The sequence below is a fragment of the Ylistrum balloti genome, unplaced genomic scaffold (assembly GCF_031769215.1).
Source record: "Ylistrum balloti isolate Yb309-2 unplaced genomic scaffold, AGI_CSIRO_Ybal_v1 Utg371538, whole genome shotgun sequence".
Classification (NCBI taxonomy): Eukaryota; Metazoa; Mollusca; class Bivalvia; order Pectinida; family Pectinidae; genus Ylistrum; species Ylistrum balloti.
This window is the reverse complement of record NW_026782793.1, coordinates 76,639-94,049: the sequence shown is the minus strand read 5'-3', so window position 1 is coordinate 94,049 and position 17,411 is coordinate 76,639. Positions and strand designations below refer to the sequence as shown.

The window sequence follows — 17,411 nt, the reverse complement described above, 5'->3', positions numbered from 1 at the left end:
GTTGAAAGGTGGACACAGGCCTACATTCCGAAAAATATATCTTCTCTATGGCCACTTAATTGGGAGGCACGGTAAATATCGACAATTCTGCAGGTATGCCTATGTCCTTGATCTTGTCACTCAGATAAGCCATCACCACTTCTTTGCCCTCTTCGATGAAAAAACACTTTCGTCTTCGAATGGATTCTTGACAGTTTGTGACTTTCTTTTTCCTGTTTTTGTTGTGTTTTTTTTCTGTGTTCTAGATTTAGATGTTACTCCTCTGCGTGATCCCTTGGAACTGACAGTTTTTCCTCGTTTCCTGCCTTTTATAGACACCGGTACATGAGGTACATTTTCCTTCATGGCGTCATTCATTTCGGATTTTGCTCTGTCTTCGACAGCGGCCACGGATGTCACGTGTTTTCCTACCACAGTCTTGCTGTCCTGTTCGTGAGACACGTGAGGGTTAACAGGTATCATGTATGGCTTCTTGACATACATTCCTGCGATACCTCCTCCCGTTTGGTGACCTCTGTATCGTGTAGGATGAAATTTCCCATCCATCATATTCTTATAAAAGGATTTCCATACACCTGGATCTGACACATAACGTGAACCTATCATGTTCTTTAGTGAAACGGTAGTCTCTTCACGAGTAACGTCACCGTCACCTCTCCCTTTAGAAATGATGCTGGTTCGTTGTCTCCGTCCCTTATATACACGTGTACGTCGTGAAATTGTCCGATTCTTAAAGGTACATCATAGGGTTTGTTAAAAATAATATTTCCGTCCTTTTTGTGATATACCCTTCTAAGGAGAGGTATATATTGCCCTCCGACGACTGTGTCGTCGCATAGATCACAACAAACGTACAGTTCTGTGGGAGTTCTGATCTTACCGTCTCGTACCGTAATTTCCGTCAAGGACACCACCCAGTACCCTATGAGACATAGAGGTCTCGGCAACGTTACCCTAAAATCGTAGGGTTCGTTCTTACTATGGATCTTAGCACTGTCCGTTGACCTCAGAACCAGTCTGACTGTCATCCTGTCTTAAAGTGAATGAAGTCTGTCTAAACCCTCCCTATTTATACGTCTTCAAGATCTTTCTTCTTCACCCATGAGTTGAACTTCTTAGGCCAGTGCAACCAAGACACAAGCACTTCCGTTTCGCCATTCCGTTTCCGCTCTTTAATGATTTTGTCTATTTTCCAAGTCGTGTTTTCGTCTACGTTCACTCTTTGCAATTCCTGACTGTAAAATGTGCTCGAAATGAGTTCTCCGCCGAAATCTTCCAACCTATACAGAGGTAAATTTTGTCTCTTAAAGCGACTCCTAACGACGAACACTTCTCCCGTCCACTTTTGGTCGTATTCCCTCTGAAATACGTGTCTGAAATAAGTTATTCTGACGCGATCACCCACTTTGTACTTATAGAAAGGTTTTTCTCGTTTCTTCTTTGTTTTGCTCTCTTTTTTGTGTTCCTTCGGTTTCGATTTCGGTTTGGTTCGCGCCAAGTAGGCCTCAAACGCACTTCCTCTTCGTTCTTTTTATTGATGTTCGATGGCGCCACATTGCCTAGAGGTCTAGATGGAGTATCATTGATGCTTTTTGTGAGCGATTGCAGATGTGACAGGTAATCATAACTCTGATTGTTCATGAACATCCTGTACATCCTATTCTTAATATTCTGGATGTTTCTTTCACTGTAATTTGATTTCTTTTCATTGCGGGTGTAAATCACTTTCACCTGCACACTCCGTAGATAGTCTTGTACCTTTTTTGCTGAAAATTCTCCGTCAGAATCAAAGCGTATCAACGTTGGTTTTCTTCCTTGGGTAAAAATCGATTTCAGTCCTTGCACCACGGATGAACCTGTTTTCTGTTTTAAAGGTGACGTGAAAACGAATCTAGAGAAAACATTTTGAAGTACCAAAATGTACTGTATTCCTTTGTTGTATTTGGCTATATTCTTTACGTCCATCAAATCACCGTCCCATTGGATGTCTATCCCCGAGACTACTACGTGATTTCTTTTGAACTTCCTCTGAACTCTCTTCTGAATTAAATACGCTTCTTTGTTGGACAAATACTGTTTTATCCTTGGAAGTCCTATCTTATATTTCCCTTCCTTCCTAACAACTCTATGTAACTTTTCTGGCCCTGCAAATGCAGCAGGATGACCCGGATTAGTCCAAAGCTCATCGAGGTATTGTTTCTCCTCTGATGACAACATCCTAAAATGACATTAAAGGGAAAATACACTTGTTTATAACTTAATTGTTCCTTCTACCAACCGAAGCGGTGACTGTAGACCTCTGTGCTATTCTTGACTGATCTCATTTCGCATTTCGAATGGCATTGTTGACATGAGCAAGTATATGTTGCAAATAGTTCCACTGTCTGAGGTTTAAGGCGATACCTCGAATGGTGGCCTTTCCAGCAATGAATTGTCTGATGTCGACTAGTACACGTCCTTGGTACCTACATACAGACAAACAAAATCCATTAGGTAGTGAAAACTGTTCCAAACTGCTACACAATGTGCCATTGACTAGAGGTGATGTTGAATCTTCACAGTTTGATATATTTGACACAATCTTAACACAATCTGAGACATTCATCTTGCCTTCTTTTGATGCCAAACTTTCGGTTATAACCAGAGATGTTGTTACTAATGCAATCAGAGCGATTACTCCGACGTTTTTAATGATGCGAATGTGCAGCCCATGTCTCTCATAAAGGGAATTGAGACTAGATGTTATGCTTGGTACCGGTGGTTCCATATCTGGTACAACAAAGTGTTCCATTTTAACCGATGCTTATCCTTCCGTGTCGGAAGCAAAAAATGATGTTAACGAGATCGTTTACCCCTTTTTATGGCTTTCTTCCAAGAGCAAAATATTAACTTAAAAAAAAACAAAAAACAAAAAACAAAAAAAACAAAAAAACAAAAACAAAAAACACACAAAGACATAATCAGATTTTGTATTTCCTACTTTGTGATTATCACAAAATGTAAGAGGGATACATTTAGGAGGTGTTACAAAACCAATTTACAAATGCATTTACTGTCTCCCTCGTATCAGACATGTTTAACATAAAGCCTCTTTTTGACTTCCTTCGAGGCTCCAGCAAAGAAAATTTGTGTTCACACTCTTGTGTTTCCTATTTAAATTTTCAAAATTGGCAAACTGGGTGATCAACTTCTCGAGTTCTGCTTCAGTTATGTCCTTTGGTTCCTTAGCTGTTTTTTCCCTTCGTCATTCATCAAGAGAACACCCCATAAGTAGATGACCCCATATCTGGAATGACCCTATAAATGGATGACCCCATATCTGGAATGACCCCATATCTGGATGACCCCATAAATATGACCCATATCTGGATGACCCTATATCTGGAATGACCCCATAAATATGACCCTATACATGACCCCATACATCTATATATGCTGCTCACAGAATCGTCATCAAATATCTGGAAAAGCATCTTTAAAAAGAGATAGGTACAGATTGAATGATAGAATCGACATCACATATCTGTGAAATCTGTCTTTATCAAAGTAAGAAACTGGATAGATGATAGAATCGTCATCAAATATTTGTTAAATTTGTCTTTAACAAAGATAGAAACTTAATAGGTGATAGAATCGTCATCGAACATTTGTGGAATTCTTTCTTTACCAAAGTTAAAAACTGAAAAGATGATAGATTGGTCATCAAATATTTGATAAGATGCATCTTCCTCACATATAGAAACTGAATAGATGTTCCAAACGTCATGAAATATTTGAGAAATCTGTCTTTATCAAAGATAGAAACTGAATAGATCACAAAATCGTCATCAAATATCTGGAAAAGCATCTTTAAAAAGAGATAGGTACAGATTGAATGATAGAATCGACATCACATATCTGTGAAATGTGTCTTTATCAAAGACAGAAACTGAATTGATGATGGAATCGTCATCAAATACCTGATGAAATGTGTCTTTATCAAAGATAGAAACTGAATAGATCACAAAATCGTCATCAAATATCTGGAAAAGCATCTTTAAAAAGAGATAGGTACAGATTGAATGATAGAATCGTCATCAAATATTTGTTAAATTTGTCTTTAACATAGACAGAAGCTTAATAGATGATAGATTCGTCATCAAATATCTGATAAGATGCATCCTCCTCACATATAGAAACTGAATAGATGTTCGAAACGTCATGAAATATTTGTGAAATCTGTCTTTATCAAAGATAGAATCTGAATAGATCACAGAATCGTCAGTCACCAGATATCCGTCAAATGTATCTGCACCAAAGTTAGAAACTGAACAGATGTTAGATTCGTCAAGATCTGGAAAAGCATATTTAAAAAGAGAAAGGAACAGATTGAATGATAGAATCGACATCACATATATGTGAAATCTGTCTTTATCAAAGGTAGAAACTAAATAGATGATTGAAACGTCATCAAATATCCGTGAAATCTGTCTTTATCAACAATAAAAACTCAATACATTATTAAATCGCATCAAACATTTGTAAAATCTGTCTTTACCAAAGATAGACACTGAATAGATGATAGACTCGACATCAGATATCTGGAAAAACATCTTTAAAACAAATAGGAACAGATTCAATAATAGAGTTGACATCACATATCTGTGAAATCTGTCTTTTTCAAAGAGAGAAACTGAATAGATGATAGAATCGTCATAAAATACATCTGTGAAATGTATCTTTATCAACTATAGAAACTGAATAGATCACAGAATCGTCAGAAATCAGATATCCGTCAAATGTATCTACACCAATATCGTCATCTCATATCTGTGAAACGATTTGAGGTAAACCGAGTCTAAATGTTTGGGGCGATACCGACTTTAAATGTTTGAGGCGATATGAATCAAATCTAAACAGACCTAGGCCATTTTCATTAACTGTATTTCCAAGTGAAATATGGCTATTCGACATTGAAAAAAGGGGAATAGAAAAAATGAACTTCATTTATATATATATATATATATATTTAATTGATTTGGTCCATTGTGTGCGGTCTTTGCTCGTGTCATGGTGGTGCGATATGTCGTCCGGATCCGTTCCTGTCCGTTTCAGTAATTACTAAATACGTAACAGAACAAGATGGCGTCGGCTGAATCGTTTGCTTGCAAGCGTGTTGGTGGAAAGTCGAACATTGAAATTGTATGCAAAAAAATCACGTAATGATTCTTATGTTAGACCTGGTGTTATGAGTTACGACAGTGATGATGATAGAGTATTTGTTGAATTTCCAAAATCGCTTGTTAACGCACTCAACATTGGGTTAGATAGCCTTATGGACGAAACAAACTGGATGGGATATATATCGCTAACGCCTCTCAAGATTTTAAACTCAAATGCTGCGGATTGCCATGAAGGATTTCCATTTTCTAAAGCATATTGTTGTACAGAAAAATATTCCACTCAGTATTCGTTTGGATCCGTTTTCCGGACAGGCATATCGATGCTGATCGAGTTCATGCTTCATCGGACAGTGCCAGACAACAAGCAGGAGAAATTTGTTCTGAGCAAACTTTTGCATTACTTGTTCGATTACCTGGACACAGGTAATACATGTACATATATCATGCACTAACGGAATGTGATTTGATAATTCACGTTCATTAAAAATGTATGAGTTGTTTTTTTAAAATACATAATGTAATTTACTTGGAAAACTGCCTCTCCCCCCTTCCGCCCACTCCTATTCACCTGTTCACGGAATAGGATACAAGAGACAAGAAAGTTTATTGTTTGTCGTATAAAGTATAACATGAAACATTAGCCTAGAAGAGCTATTATTATGACAAACATATAAAAATATCACAGAAATTGTAAGAACATAAACTATAGATTGAACAACTTGAAAGTACTTGAAATGTATCTGCTGTGTGTTACTTATAAATTATCAGAAATATACCTGTTGTGTTTATATTCAACATATTTAGAAATGTATACAAGTGCATTATACAATACTGCTGATATATAATGAACTGATCCCATCTCCATACACTCTTAAGTCTATTACAAATGAATTTGTTGACATGAGCCAGTGAATAAAAAAGGATTATTGTCAGCAAATACATTAACTGTATTATTGAAATCCATACAAGCATACAAGAGTTCAGCTGGTACTCTGTAGTGTCTACAGACGAATGGAGGATGGTCGGACAGACATACTACTGCCCGTATAACCTCCCAAGTTCATTGGGGTGGGGGGGGGGGGGGGGGGGGGCGTGGGGGGTTATAATTATGTTACAGGAGTGAAAAAATGCCGGCCAGTCTGCGGATTGAACCCAGCCACTCCAGACACATGCTCTATACCTTCTGAGCTAACTCACTTGCGGATGATCAGCCCAGTCCAGTTCCACTACAATTACCTATTACTGAAGATGTTTAACAGAACTTATAATTAAAGGCTGTGGATTTTCCAACCCATTGCAACAATTTTTTTTTTAATCATACACAAAAATGAAAACATTTTTGTGCAAAACCGCTGCAAGAACATATGTACATGTGGTGAGCGATGATTTTCACAATAAATTACGATATACTGATATAGCAATTTTTTTTCAAACATGAACGGTCTATACGATTCAATATTCATTTTGGACAATGCACACTGCAACAAAGGTGCCTAATTGGCTCCTACTTGTATTTAAGCAGTGGATTTGTGCCCCCTGAGGCTATAGAGGCAGGCCAATAGGGCTAAATTTAGTAAATTCTTTAAATACCTACTTGTTCTTAAAACGACAGGATAATTTACTAGAACTGGGTTTTAAGCATACTCTGTTGTGAAGGGAAATAAATTCTCCATGATGACTGGCATAGGTCTACATCTGGAGGGGCAGGGTCCAAGAGGGATTTAAGTAAATCCCAAAGGACTTATGAATCCCCAATCAAGAACCATATATGCCTTAACTGGCTATCAAATAATGTGAACACATACAAGCATATACCTACATGTATGTTAAAAATTGACTGTTGGGTTTGGTCTCTATCCTTTGCAGAAATTTAATTTTTGAGCCATATATCTTTGAAATTTTTGAGATTCTGAACTTACTATTAACAATTCAGGCTGTCTTAACCTCTTATTCATATCAACTCCACTATATTTCAGATGCTGAAATTATGAAAAACATGGAAATGTATACAGAGACAGAACTGACAGCAGTTATTGCAAATCATCTGTTTGGCAAGTTGTCTACATCTTCATGTTTTACCATTGACAAGCAGTGCAAAGGCAAAGGTAGAGGACAAGGTGGAAGAGGCAGTAAGAAAACAAGTCCTTTATGCCCTTGTGAAAAGAATGATTGTGTACTGTCAGGAGATTTTGGAGATACAAGTATAGGTACGTTATCATGCAAAACAAACAGTTGAATGTTTCCAGCTGACACATCATTGTTGGCTTACATCCATCACAGTGTTTTTACGCCCACCAGCTTATAGTATTGTGCCAGAAAAAAGTGCTTGTGTAACGGATAACGGGAAAATTACGGATTAATTTGACTTCATCTTTGGAATATGTTGTCGCAAGGGGTTTAGACAGACACCTATTGATTTACAGTGCTGTATGATATGAGGTTGATTTTTAATTAATTTATTTTGGACAACCCTCTTCTTAAACCTCTTTGTATATATATATATATATAAAAGGCTACACCGATGTTGAAATAGATGTGCTAAAAATAGTTCCACGTAGCCCTACACACATTTGTCGTCTGCTAGGCTTGCCTACATGTACCTAATGGTGTCTAACACGTGGTTTAAACCAGGGACTGTTGAGATAGTATTGATACATAGGTATAACTATAACAAAATGCATTATATACACTATGTGTTGTTATCTGAAGGTTAAAGATCTGAATTTCCTGTCCTGATTGTAACTGTGCTAAATTATATATATAGATCTACAGTCACATTTTTATTTTTCAAATCACCTTGCGTCTGTGGTCCGTCCGTCCGTGGTCCTGCCGTCCGTCTGTCATCCGTCCATCCGTAAATAATTCTTGTTACCGCTATTTCTGGGAAAGTACTTGATGGATCTTTTTCAAATTTTATATGCAAGTTCCCCTTGGTCCCTAATTGTGCATTTTACCTTTTTTGGGCTGATCCAAAATCAAGATGACTGACAGGCAGCCATCTTGGATTTTGAGAGTAAAACCTTGTTACCGCTATTTCAGAGGAAGTACTGGATGGATCCTTCTGATATTTCATAGGTATTTGTTTCCCTTGGTCTCTAGTTGAGCATGGTACCTTTTTTGGTCTGATTTGAAATCCAGGTGGCCCACAGGCACCCATCTTGGATGTCGACAGTAATACAGTAGTTTGTTATCGTCTTCCATATTCTATCATATTGATTCAAGACCATGTCCATTATCCACCTATGACTGACTGCTATCTGATAATACTTTGGGATCTTTTTCAAATGATATTTGCCAATAGGTGCTTAATAAAGATATCTTGTGTCATCATTGAGTACATTCAATGAAGACTAGTTCATGAACATTACAACACCTGCAGCAAACAAAAAAAAACAAAAAAAACCCAAATCTTCAAGAACTGAAAACAGATCCTCAAATGGTGGTTTGTAATCAGTTTTTGGACAACAACAGACTTTTTAATTACGCGGTTGTAACAGTGAGAGACTTGATATCTCTGTTATTTATTCTGAACAAGAAATCTCAGGTTATACATCATTTATTGCAATAAAAATAGTATTTATAGCTATAGGGATAGAACTGATATATGTAATTTAATTGTATATTAAGGTACATGTACACACCTTATTCCCCATACTAGGGCCAAAGGGCAGGGTTAGACTGTATTCCAGATTGAAGTTTAGAGTAAAAGTAATCTTTTAACCTGTCCATTTTCAATAGTTGGATGGAATTTTATATAAACTAGATTACCATAACTATTTTATCTAAATTGCCTAAACAATTGCCTTTAACAGCACCATACATGCTGTTTTCCGTCTGTAGAAAATAGGTGTCTTTTCTAGAAAGATATAGTGACTTCAGTTTTTCTAATCATTTTGGACATAACATAACCATGCTTTCCATAGTCCAGCTATTTGTTACTAAGTAATCTCTTAGTACCCAAACATGTAAGCTTTAGTTTGATGCTAGAGCACCTGGTCTGCGAGTCACACCAGGGAAAACAATATCATTAATGAGATAGAGGTCAACAAAGGCCTGGGACTGAAGTAGTGTCTCCAGCACCAATTAAATTTGTCGTTTTCCCCTACCAACATCTTATATCTAATAAAAATGGGTTGTTGACAAGTGTGTTATTGAATTTTAATTACAGGAATGAAATATGGTATTGATAAATGAGATTATATCTGGCAAATATTACGTTTACATTTTGGTTGAATATGGGAAATGTGAACAAATTTTGGAAAGTTTAAAGCAATTCATTTAGCATTGTTGCCATTACCGTATATTGATTGGTTGTGTTAACGTTATTTGTCAAAGTATTGGTGATCTATATATTGACCTCTGACACAACTTTCATTACTTGTGAAGTTGAGATATGTGCAAATGAAAAGTATGCCACATTGACAAGCATTGATGACCGATTTTACCCTTGACCTTTGATGACCTATATATTGACCTTTGACACAACTTTCATTACTCGTGATATGTGCAAATGAAAAGTATGTTACATTGACAAGCATTGATGACCGATTTAATCGGTGACCTTTTGTGACCTATATATTGACCTATGACATAACTTGCCTTACTTGTGATATGTGCAAATGAAAAGTATGTCACATTGACAAGCATTAATGACCAATTTGACCCGTGACCTTTGGTGACCTGTATATTGACTTTTGACATAACTTTCCTTAGTTCTATTATATCATAATTAAATCAAGATATGTCAAAGGTCAACATAAAGGTCACCAAAGGTTACAGGTCAAATCGGTCATCGATATTTGTACAAAACCAATTGATTCTTCAGATTCTTAATTATATATGACCTGATGACGGCCCAATTTGGGACTTCAATACCTTTGACACATAGTCAGATAGCTTCAGCGACTGTGTTGCGATGTGATTATGAGGATCATTCTATCACAGTTGAGCTGACAACGGTGGCAGACATTACAAACTTAGTACGTGATGCCCACTGCCCTTCACTAAAGTTCAGAACCTGCCCATAGGAGTATACTGATTTTTTCATTATTCGCTCGAAAGACTGAATCACATGATTCTGACATCATCTCAATTGAACCCTGAGTAGAAGTTCATTTCTTATTTGGTTATGCCCCCTTTTGCATTTTTGATGGAATTTATATCCAATTTCTCTTTCAACTGGAAAATTCATTTAATTTCCAGTTACTGTATAGCACTTTAAATTCGCAGGGTCAATATTTTGCATTTTCGTTAACGGGAACATATTAGCGGGGGCTTAATTTCGCTGTGCACCCGTTTCCTATATTCATTTCATGGATACCTTAGCAACAATATAATTTTATAACAGCATCATTTCCATTTACTGTGCAAGGTTTTTAGTCAGAGTGAATCAGTTTTGAAAACTTCACAGTCAAAGTGTGTATGTGTATGCTTACACTGCCCCGGCCGTCGTCATGTACCGGTGAATTCACACTCAAAAGAATTCAAAGAACACTTGACACTTACTCAATAAAGAGCTCTGTATCTTGGGTATTAACTACTTTGGTTAATTGTTTCATTCATTTATTAATTTAATTAGGCAGAGGAGGCAGTTACATGTGTTCACCAGTAAAAACTTTAGACCAGTATTTACCTCAGGTTGGGATTGTTAGTTCCACTTGAGTGAGCTCTGGACAGCCACTCAATACATGTCTGTTTAAGAAAGTATCCACCCTTCAGCATTTTGACGCCTCTTGACATGTCTGTTTTTTGTTTTCTCTGCATCTATTTTTAGAACTACATGTATGTAACAGGCAAATATTAAATGCAAACCTACTGGAAGTAGTCTTGTCATGGTTTCAAGTGGTCTTTCAGGATTGAAAATGCCATCTATTTGCCGCCATTTCTTTGCGGGGTTATATAAACAACTTAAAAATAAAGGTCAAAGGGACCTGTTTTTGTAAGCTTGTAAATTGAATGGACATATTATCATATGGCATTGTCCATCCTTTGAGTTATAGTCCTTGTCTGCTTCATGAAATTCTGTTTGTATGAATATCTCCTACAGTTTTCAACCAATTTCTTTCAAACTTAAGCTTGGTAGGCTTTATCACCATGACATGAAGTTGTGTTTTCCTGAATCACACTTTGATTCAACATTATTTAGAATAGTAATGCCCCTTGTCTATTTCATATTATTAAATTTGTCTGAAGATCTCCAACTTACAACTTTCAAGCCATTTCTAAATGTCATTGCACTGATAAATGTTTTGTTAAGACATGATGAAGCACAGTTGATCAAACTTTAAGGAGAGGTGAGCTGATCAAACATCTGCACACTAATGTCAATGGGAAAAGGTCGAAGTCAAATTTCTCTGACACTTCATTGGGTTATCCTGCAGTTGCAAGGGAAAAGGTAACTCTGTCTCACACAGGGTAGGGAAAGACAGCTCACATGCGCTATGACGTCATAATAATCGTCGTGGATGTGACGTCATTGCTTTTTGGGAATTGGAAATCCTCTTCTGAATGGTTTGGCGCAAGAATAAAATCAACGTTTTTTTTAAGTATAGTTGATTTATTTGTAAGTATGGGAGAAAAATAATTAAACATAGGTTCATGCCGTGGACAGAGATATCTCAACCCTCGTGTTGGACATCCAAACTCTTACACTCGGGTTGAAATATCTCTGTCCATGGCATAGACCCATGTAAGATTCTATTAATCTTTACAGTGATAAACATGCTGTTAAGATAAAGCAAATTTGCTTGGAATTAAACAAGGACTCCAGAGTGAGTATCATTAGGGCCCCACAAAATGCAACTGCCCAGTTACAGTGTATGTCTGTCCATCAGCATTTTTGTTTCCAGACAATGTCAAAGAAACCAGAAGGCCAGATTTTCTGAAACTTAATATGATGTCAAACTGTTATGTGAAGATGTGAAAGAGGTGTTTAGAAGTTCCAAAGGTCAGATCAAAGTAACTTGCTTAAAACAAAACTGGATATATTATTTCATAAACACGTTATATCCAGCAGCCTTACAAAAGGCCAAATTCTTTGAAACATTGACTGCCAGGCGTATAGCAGGGAAACTTTTTCTGAGTAACCAAAAAGCCCAGGTCCCAACAGTTTAATGAATATTCCTTAATTTAAGGAAATCTTAACTCCCATTGAAAAGCATTACATAAGCTAAGGAGAACTTTAAATTTAAATTTCCTGAAATTATATATATGTAATGGTTTGCTATTTCTTTAAGTTGAGGAATTGGATTCATGAAACAGGAGCCGGGATGACAATATTTCACTTGTAGCATGCTGTAATAAAGTGTTACCATGTTTTTCAAATTAATGACCTTCATCCATATTCATGGTCACAGATCTCAAATATACAGTTGTAAGCAGCTTATGATGAATAACCAAGAGATATATAGTGTGATGATATTTGACCACCAATATACTGGTATGGAGCACAAGTCTGCTATATAAATGACCTTTTCTGCATTCAAGGTCTCTCCTAACTCCAAAAAAAATGTTTTCTCTTAATTCTAATAGAGCAAATGAACAATAAAGGTTATTGGGCCTCTTGATGGGTCACATAGGAACATTGCTTTGGAAGTGTAAATATACTATTTGCAAATTTGATTCTTGTAAGATTTATATGGTATGTTTTGCAGGAAACTGGATGGTTTGGCATGGAAATGTAGATGTAATAATCAACAATGAAGTTGTCATAGGATCCCAAGATGTTGAAGAAAAGGACTGCAGTCCTGGTGGGAAATCTCCAGTGGAAGGGAAACTTAAAAGTAACTCCTTGTCAAGAAATCCTCAGGTTATTGCCCAAAACATTGTTTTTTCATTCCTCCAAAAGCATAGACATCCTGAAAGTGAAAATTTCCTTTTTCCATGTATTGGAGTTACAGGTAAAGATATGATTGTATACTTTTATGATTCAATGCATGATGTGCTTCTTGAAAGCACATTGATTCCATTACATGGCATGATTCCATCTGCTGTTAGCAATATCAACTTAGTAGCAATTGTTGTATCATGGCTGGTTGTCAACTATAAGTACCTATGTGATGGTGTCATGGAAGAGATGAAAACAATGAAAGCAGAGTTTTTTTCACAAGCTGAAGCAAAGTTAGCTGTTTACAAATTTGACCTAAAGGCCGGTGATGTGGGAAATTCTTGTCCTATGGATGATTCTCAAGACAAAGTGAAAAATTTTCATCACCCATTTCTGATGGATTTGAAGAAAAGAAAGAGAATGGTTGTTCTGGAACCCAGCGAGAGATAACATTTTACTATTGTAGAAAAAACATGTGCAACATAAGAACTTACATGGCATTACTGTACCTAAAGCCATCCTTATTGGAGACCAACTTTATTGGTGTTATTGTGTGATAAAAGTTCCTCATCTTCGCTATACCAAGACATGAGAAATGTGTTTGATTGTGACATTTATAGAGGATCTTATGAGTGTCTATTTGACATGAAATTTATGAAATGAGTTCAACAAGCCTGTAGGCAAGGTGTTATATACAATGAGTTAAATTAGTTCCTATTACATTGGCTTATTTTAGCTTACCTGACCCAAAGTGTTATGTGAGCCTTTATATAATGCATGGCACAATATCCGTCAGTAATCTGTCAAAGTTTCCCTCTAGAACTCTCTTGTCCTTATAACAACTTTGGCCTAGAGTATCATTTGCCAGATTAATTTCTAAATTTGTATCAAAAGATATTTGGTCAAAAGGTTCCTTGGATGAAGCCCAACAAAATTTGCAAAAAATCAATTACCTTGATCATTGTTCAAGGTCGCGAGTCAATTCTATTAAAACCTTGAAATGACTTCTTCTGATTAACCAAAAGGCCTGGGATCATGATATTTGGTTAAGATATTCCATGGATGAAGCTTAAAAAGTTGACCTTGACCCATATTCAAGTTCACAGGTTGCAATTTGTAAAAACTTTTCTTATTAACCGAAAGGCCTAGGATCATGATATATGACCAAAATATTCCTTGCATGAAGCCCAACAGAGAGTGCAAAAAAAATTTACCTTGACCTATATTCAAGGTCACAAGGGTCAATGTTTCCCTTTGAATCTTCTAAGCTTGAAATAAGTTGAATGTACCCACTTTTATTTGCGACAGTGTTGATGTTTATGTATAAGTGAAGAACATTGAAAGCAGGTGAGTGATGCAGGCCCATTGCACCTCTTGTTAGAGGTGTCTCCTGAGAAAATAAGAAGTATGACAGAAGTAAGAAACAGCCTACAAAACGATGAAATATAGCACAAAATTCATGTTTTAGAGACTGAATGATTCCATCTGTCTTTATATATCATGCAAAAAAACGAATTATTTTAACAATTATCCCATCGGAAGGTTTTATCCAATTTTTCTTTTATATATATATATATATATACTAATGGACTGATAGGCTCTGTTAGCCTTGACTTTTGATTCTGTTATTATCAGTCGGTTAATTGGGCATGAAAAAAAACAACTTTGAACAAATCTTTTATTCATTGAAATGAATTCCTTTTTGAATAGATTTTATTAGAATTCTGATAAACTTTCCATATACCATTCAAACTTTAAAAATGGGAGGGGGCTTATTGCTGAATGTAAGTCTGATTCCAAAAGACTTCATAGAAAGTGTGTTATATATGTCTCTGAGTATACATAGTTGAAAATTATAAAGAATGAGCATCATGGTTGCAATGTTTTAAGGCAAAAGGTCAGAGTCTTAGCTAGTGGTTGAATTATGATAGTCTTTAAATTAATTTACTTCTGATAACAATCAGAATTAATGTCTTTTATTAAGCATATAAGTCAACATGTTTTCTTACAACCTGTTGCATTTGAATTTGTTCTTTACTGTGCCCAAGCTAATCAATGTGTTGTGTATGCCTAGTAATTGTCCGGGTTGCACAAATGCAAACCCTTGTTATAGTATGGCGAATGTCTAGCGGTTAGGTGAGGAAATAGGGTACCTGTTTTGTAGAATCAACTTATCCTACACTTTTTGATGCAGAACTGTGAAACTTTGTAGGATGTTTACGTATATATTGGAGATGTGCACTCTGCTGTGGATTCATTCGGAGAATTTTTGTGGATTTTACGGACATGGAAACTTGGTCATATTCTCAGCACTTTGTCTGTTTATCCGTCCGTCTGTTTATTCGTCCATTGTGTCCATCGGTCCATCCTGCCATCCAAACATTTTCCAAGGCACATATTATGGATTTTTTTCAGGGTTTCTTGATAAAAAACCAGACCATACTCACAAAATGAAGAGCCCATAACTGATTCATAATTAATACATGAAATATTCAATATGCTTTCACTATTCCGCAACCCGGCCAATTGTGGCTTTGCCTCACTTTTTGCTCTCCTGGTCAGAATGACCAAGGTGAGCTTATGCCATACCGTGGCGCCCGTCGTCCGTCTGTCTATCAACTGTCGACTTCTTCTCTGGAACCGATGATCAGAATTTCATCATATTTGGCATATTAGGCAGAAACTATCCCCAGGTCAGTGGGACTCAGATTTTTACAAATGATTGGGCTGACCCCCCGGGGGGCCTAAGGGGCAGGGCTAAAAACGGTCAAATTGGCTATATTTATATAATCAACTTCTTCTCTGGAAGCGATGATTGGAATTTCATCATATTTGGCAGAAAGTATCCCCAGGTCGCTGTGATTCAGATTTATACAAATGATTGGGCTGACCCCCAAGATGTATATACTGTTGGTCATAAGATCCAGGTGAGCGATTAAGGGCCTCTGGTTTTGGTACTAAGCCTCACAATACAGTGTTGATGAAATTTTTACTTCATATGTATAATTTTAACTTTACATATATGTGCATTTCTCGAGAGTTTATAGATCACATGGTCCAAACAAACAAAGTTATCTTTGCTGACTGTGCTATCCATCTGTTCATTGTCTGTTGGTCAACAATTTATTGAAATCCAATTCTTCTTCTTTACCACTGAATGGAGTTTGGCCAGCTTTGGCTAAAAGCATGCTTTGAAGGTGGGGATTAAAAATTATGATATGGGAGATTAGAGGTTGGAGCTAGAGTGGGTAATTGGCAATGTTGATTTAAGCATCTTCGCTGGAACTAAAAGAAAGCTATCAAGCATATTTGGCTGAAAGCATCCTTTGGAGCTGGCCTTTCAAAATTGTACAAATGGAAAGGTTGACTTCTCTGGAACACATACATACCATTTTCTGTCATATAGAACCAGGTGAGTGATATAGGGCCTCTCGTTCTATTCTCGGAGGCAGATTATTTTTACATACACTGAAATTTTTTACCTTTTTGTGAATACCTGTTATTTAACTTTTGATTAATCAAATTTACACTAGTATATTTTTATTCAGTATATGGTACAAAATATTGTATGCATGAATTTGTTTACTATTCTATTAACTTACTGCTTAATCAAATTATGAATCGTTTACAACTACAAGAAATTATACAACATAATTATGTCAAAATCTACCTTTAGATTTCTTAATCTATAATGAAATGCATGTTGTTATTTTTATGTTAACAGAAACCATTTGCACAGAATAATATATTAATGTTATTTGGCATTGATGAAGCAGGCCATATATATGCATATTACAGCTCATTGATAATCTTACAAGCCATGTGCGAATCGGAACAACAATTTCTATAATGAATAAAGATGTCTCCATATTCTTTTATGTAACATTTTTTGTTGTGCCAAGGTCTCAATGACAATAATCCTTCCTGTACCTTGCTAAATAATTTGATCAAAAGAAGTATTTAAAGACTGATGGACAGCTGACAGACCATGAACAAAGGTGATTTGAATCATATGATGATGATAGGCTAAAAATCTGCCTGTAAAGTGTGAGTGATATAATATTCCCTATTACCTGTGACATACATGTCCACGTGGACTTGTCACAATCTATTTATCTATACAATAAGTCCCCAACCATCAAAACTCATTAATCAATAACAACACTAAATTTCGTAAAAAGTTGAATAAAATTTAATTTATTACGTTTGCTGTACAATTTTATATAGTGTTATTGTCCATTCAATACAGATGATGTGAACACACTTATCACTGAGATTCATGAGCCCAAGTTGTATTTTGCATGGGTATATATTGTGATTAATTGTGTAATCATATTCACAAACATTACTGATGACTAGTCATTATATTAAGCATGATATTAATTACACAAAATGAGAGATATCATCCAATGAAAGAGTTTCAT

General features: G+C 36.1%; 1 protein-coding gene across 2 annotated transcripts; it reads left to right on the top strand.

Annotated features, from left to right (window-relative positions):
• The first annotated feature begins 5,130 nt into the window (after nucleotides 1–5,130).
• Nucleotides 5,131–16,857, top strand: LOC132562860 (uncharacterized). 2 transcript variants are annotated; one of them, XM_060227636.1, is made up of 4 exons: nucleotides 5,131–5,585; nucleotides 7,139–7,369; nucleotides 12,815–16,184; nucleotides 16,320–16,857. In XM_060227636.1, exons 1-3 carry the CDS (start codon nucleotides 5,228–5,230, stop codon nucleotides 13,435–13,437), a joined length of 1,212 nt encoding a protein of 403 aa, XP_060083619.1. In that variant the 5' UTR covers nucleotides 5,131–5,227; the 3' UTR covers nucleotides 13,438–16,184; nucleotides 16,320–16,857. The 2 variants fall into 2 exon arrangements, with proteins under 2 accessions (XP_060083619.1, XP_060083620.1); XM_060227637.1 differs by lacking the exon at nucleotides 7,139–7,369.
• Nucleotides 16,858–17,411: the final 554 nt, after the last annotated feature.

Coding starts and splice junctions, on each gene's coding strand:
- LOC132562860 (XM_060227636.1), top strand. CDS start 5,228: ATGAGTTACGACAGTGATGATGATAGAGTATTTGTTGAATTTCCAAAA. Junction 5,586..7,138: donor GTTCGATTACCTGGACACAG/GTAATACATGTA, acceptor ACTATATTTCAG/ATGCTGAAATTATGAAAAAC. Junction 7,370..12,814: donor TTTTGGAGATACAAGTATAG/GTACGTTATCAT, acceptor TATGTTTTGCAG/GAAACTGGATGGTTTGGCAT.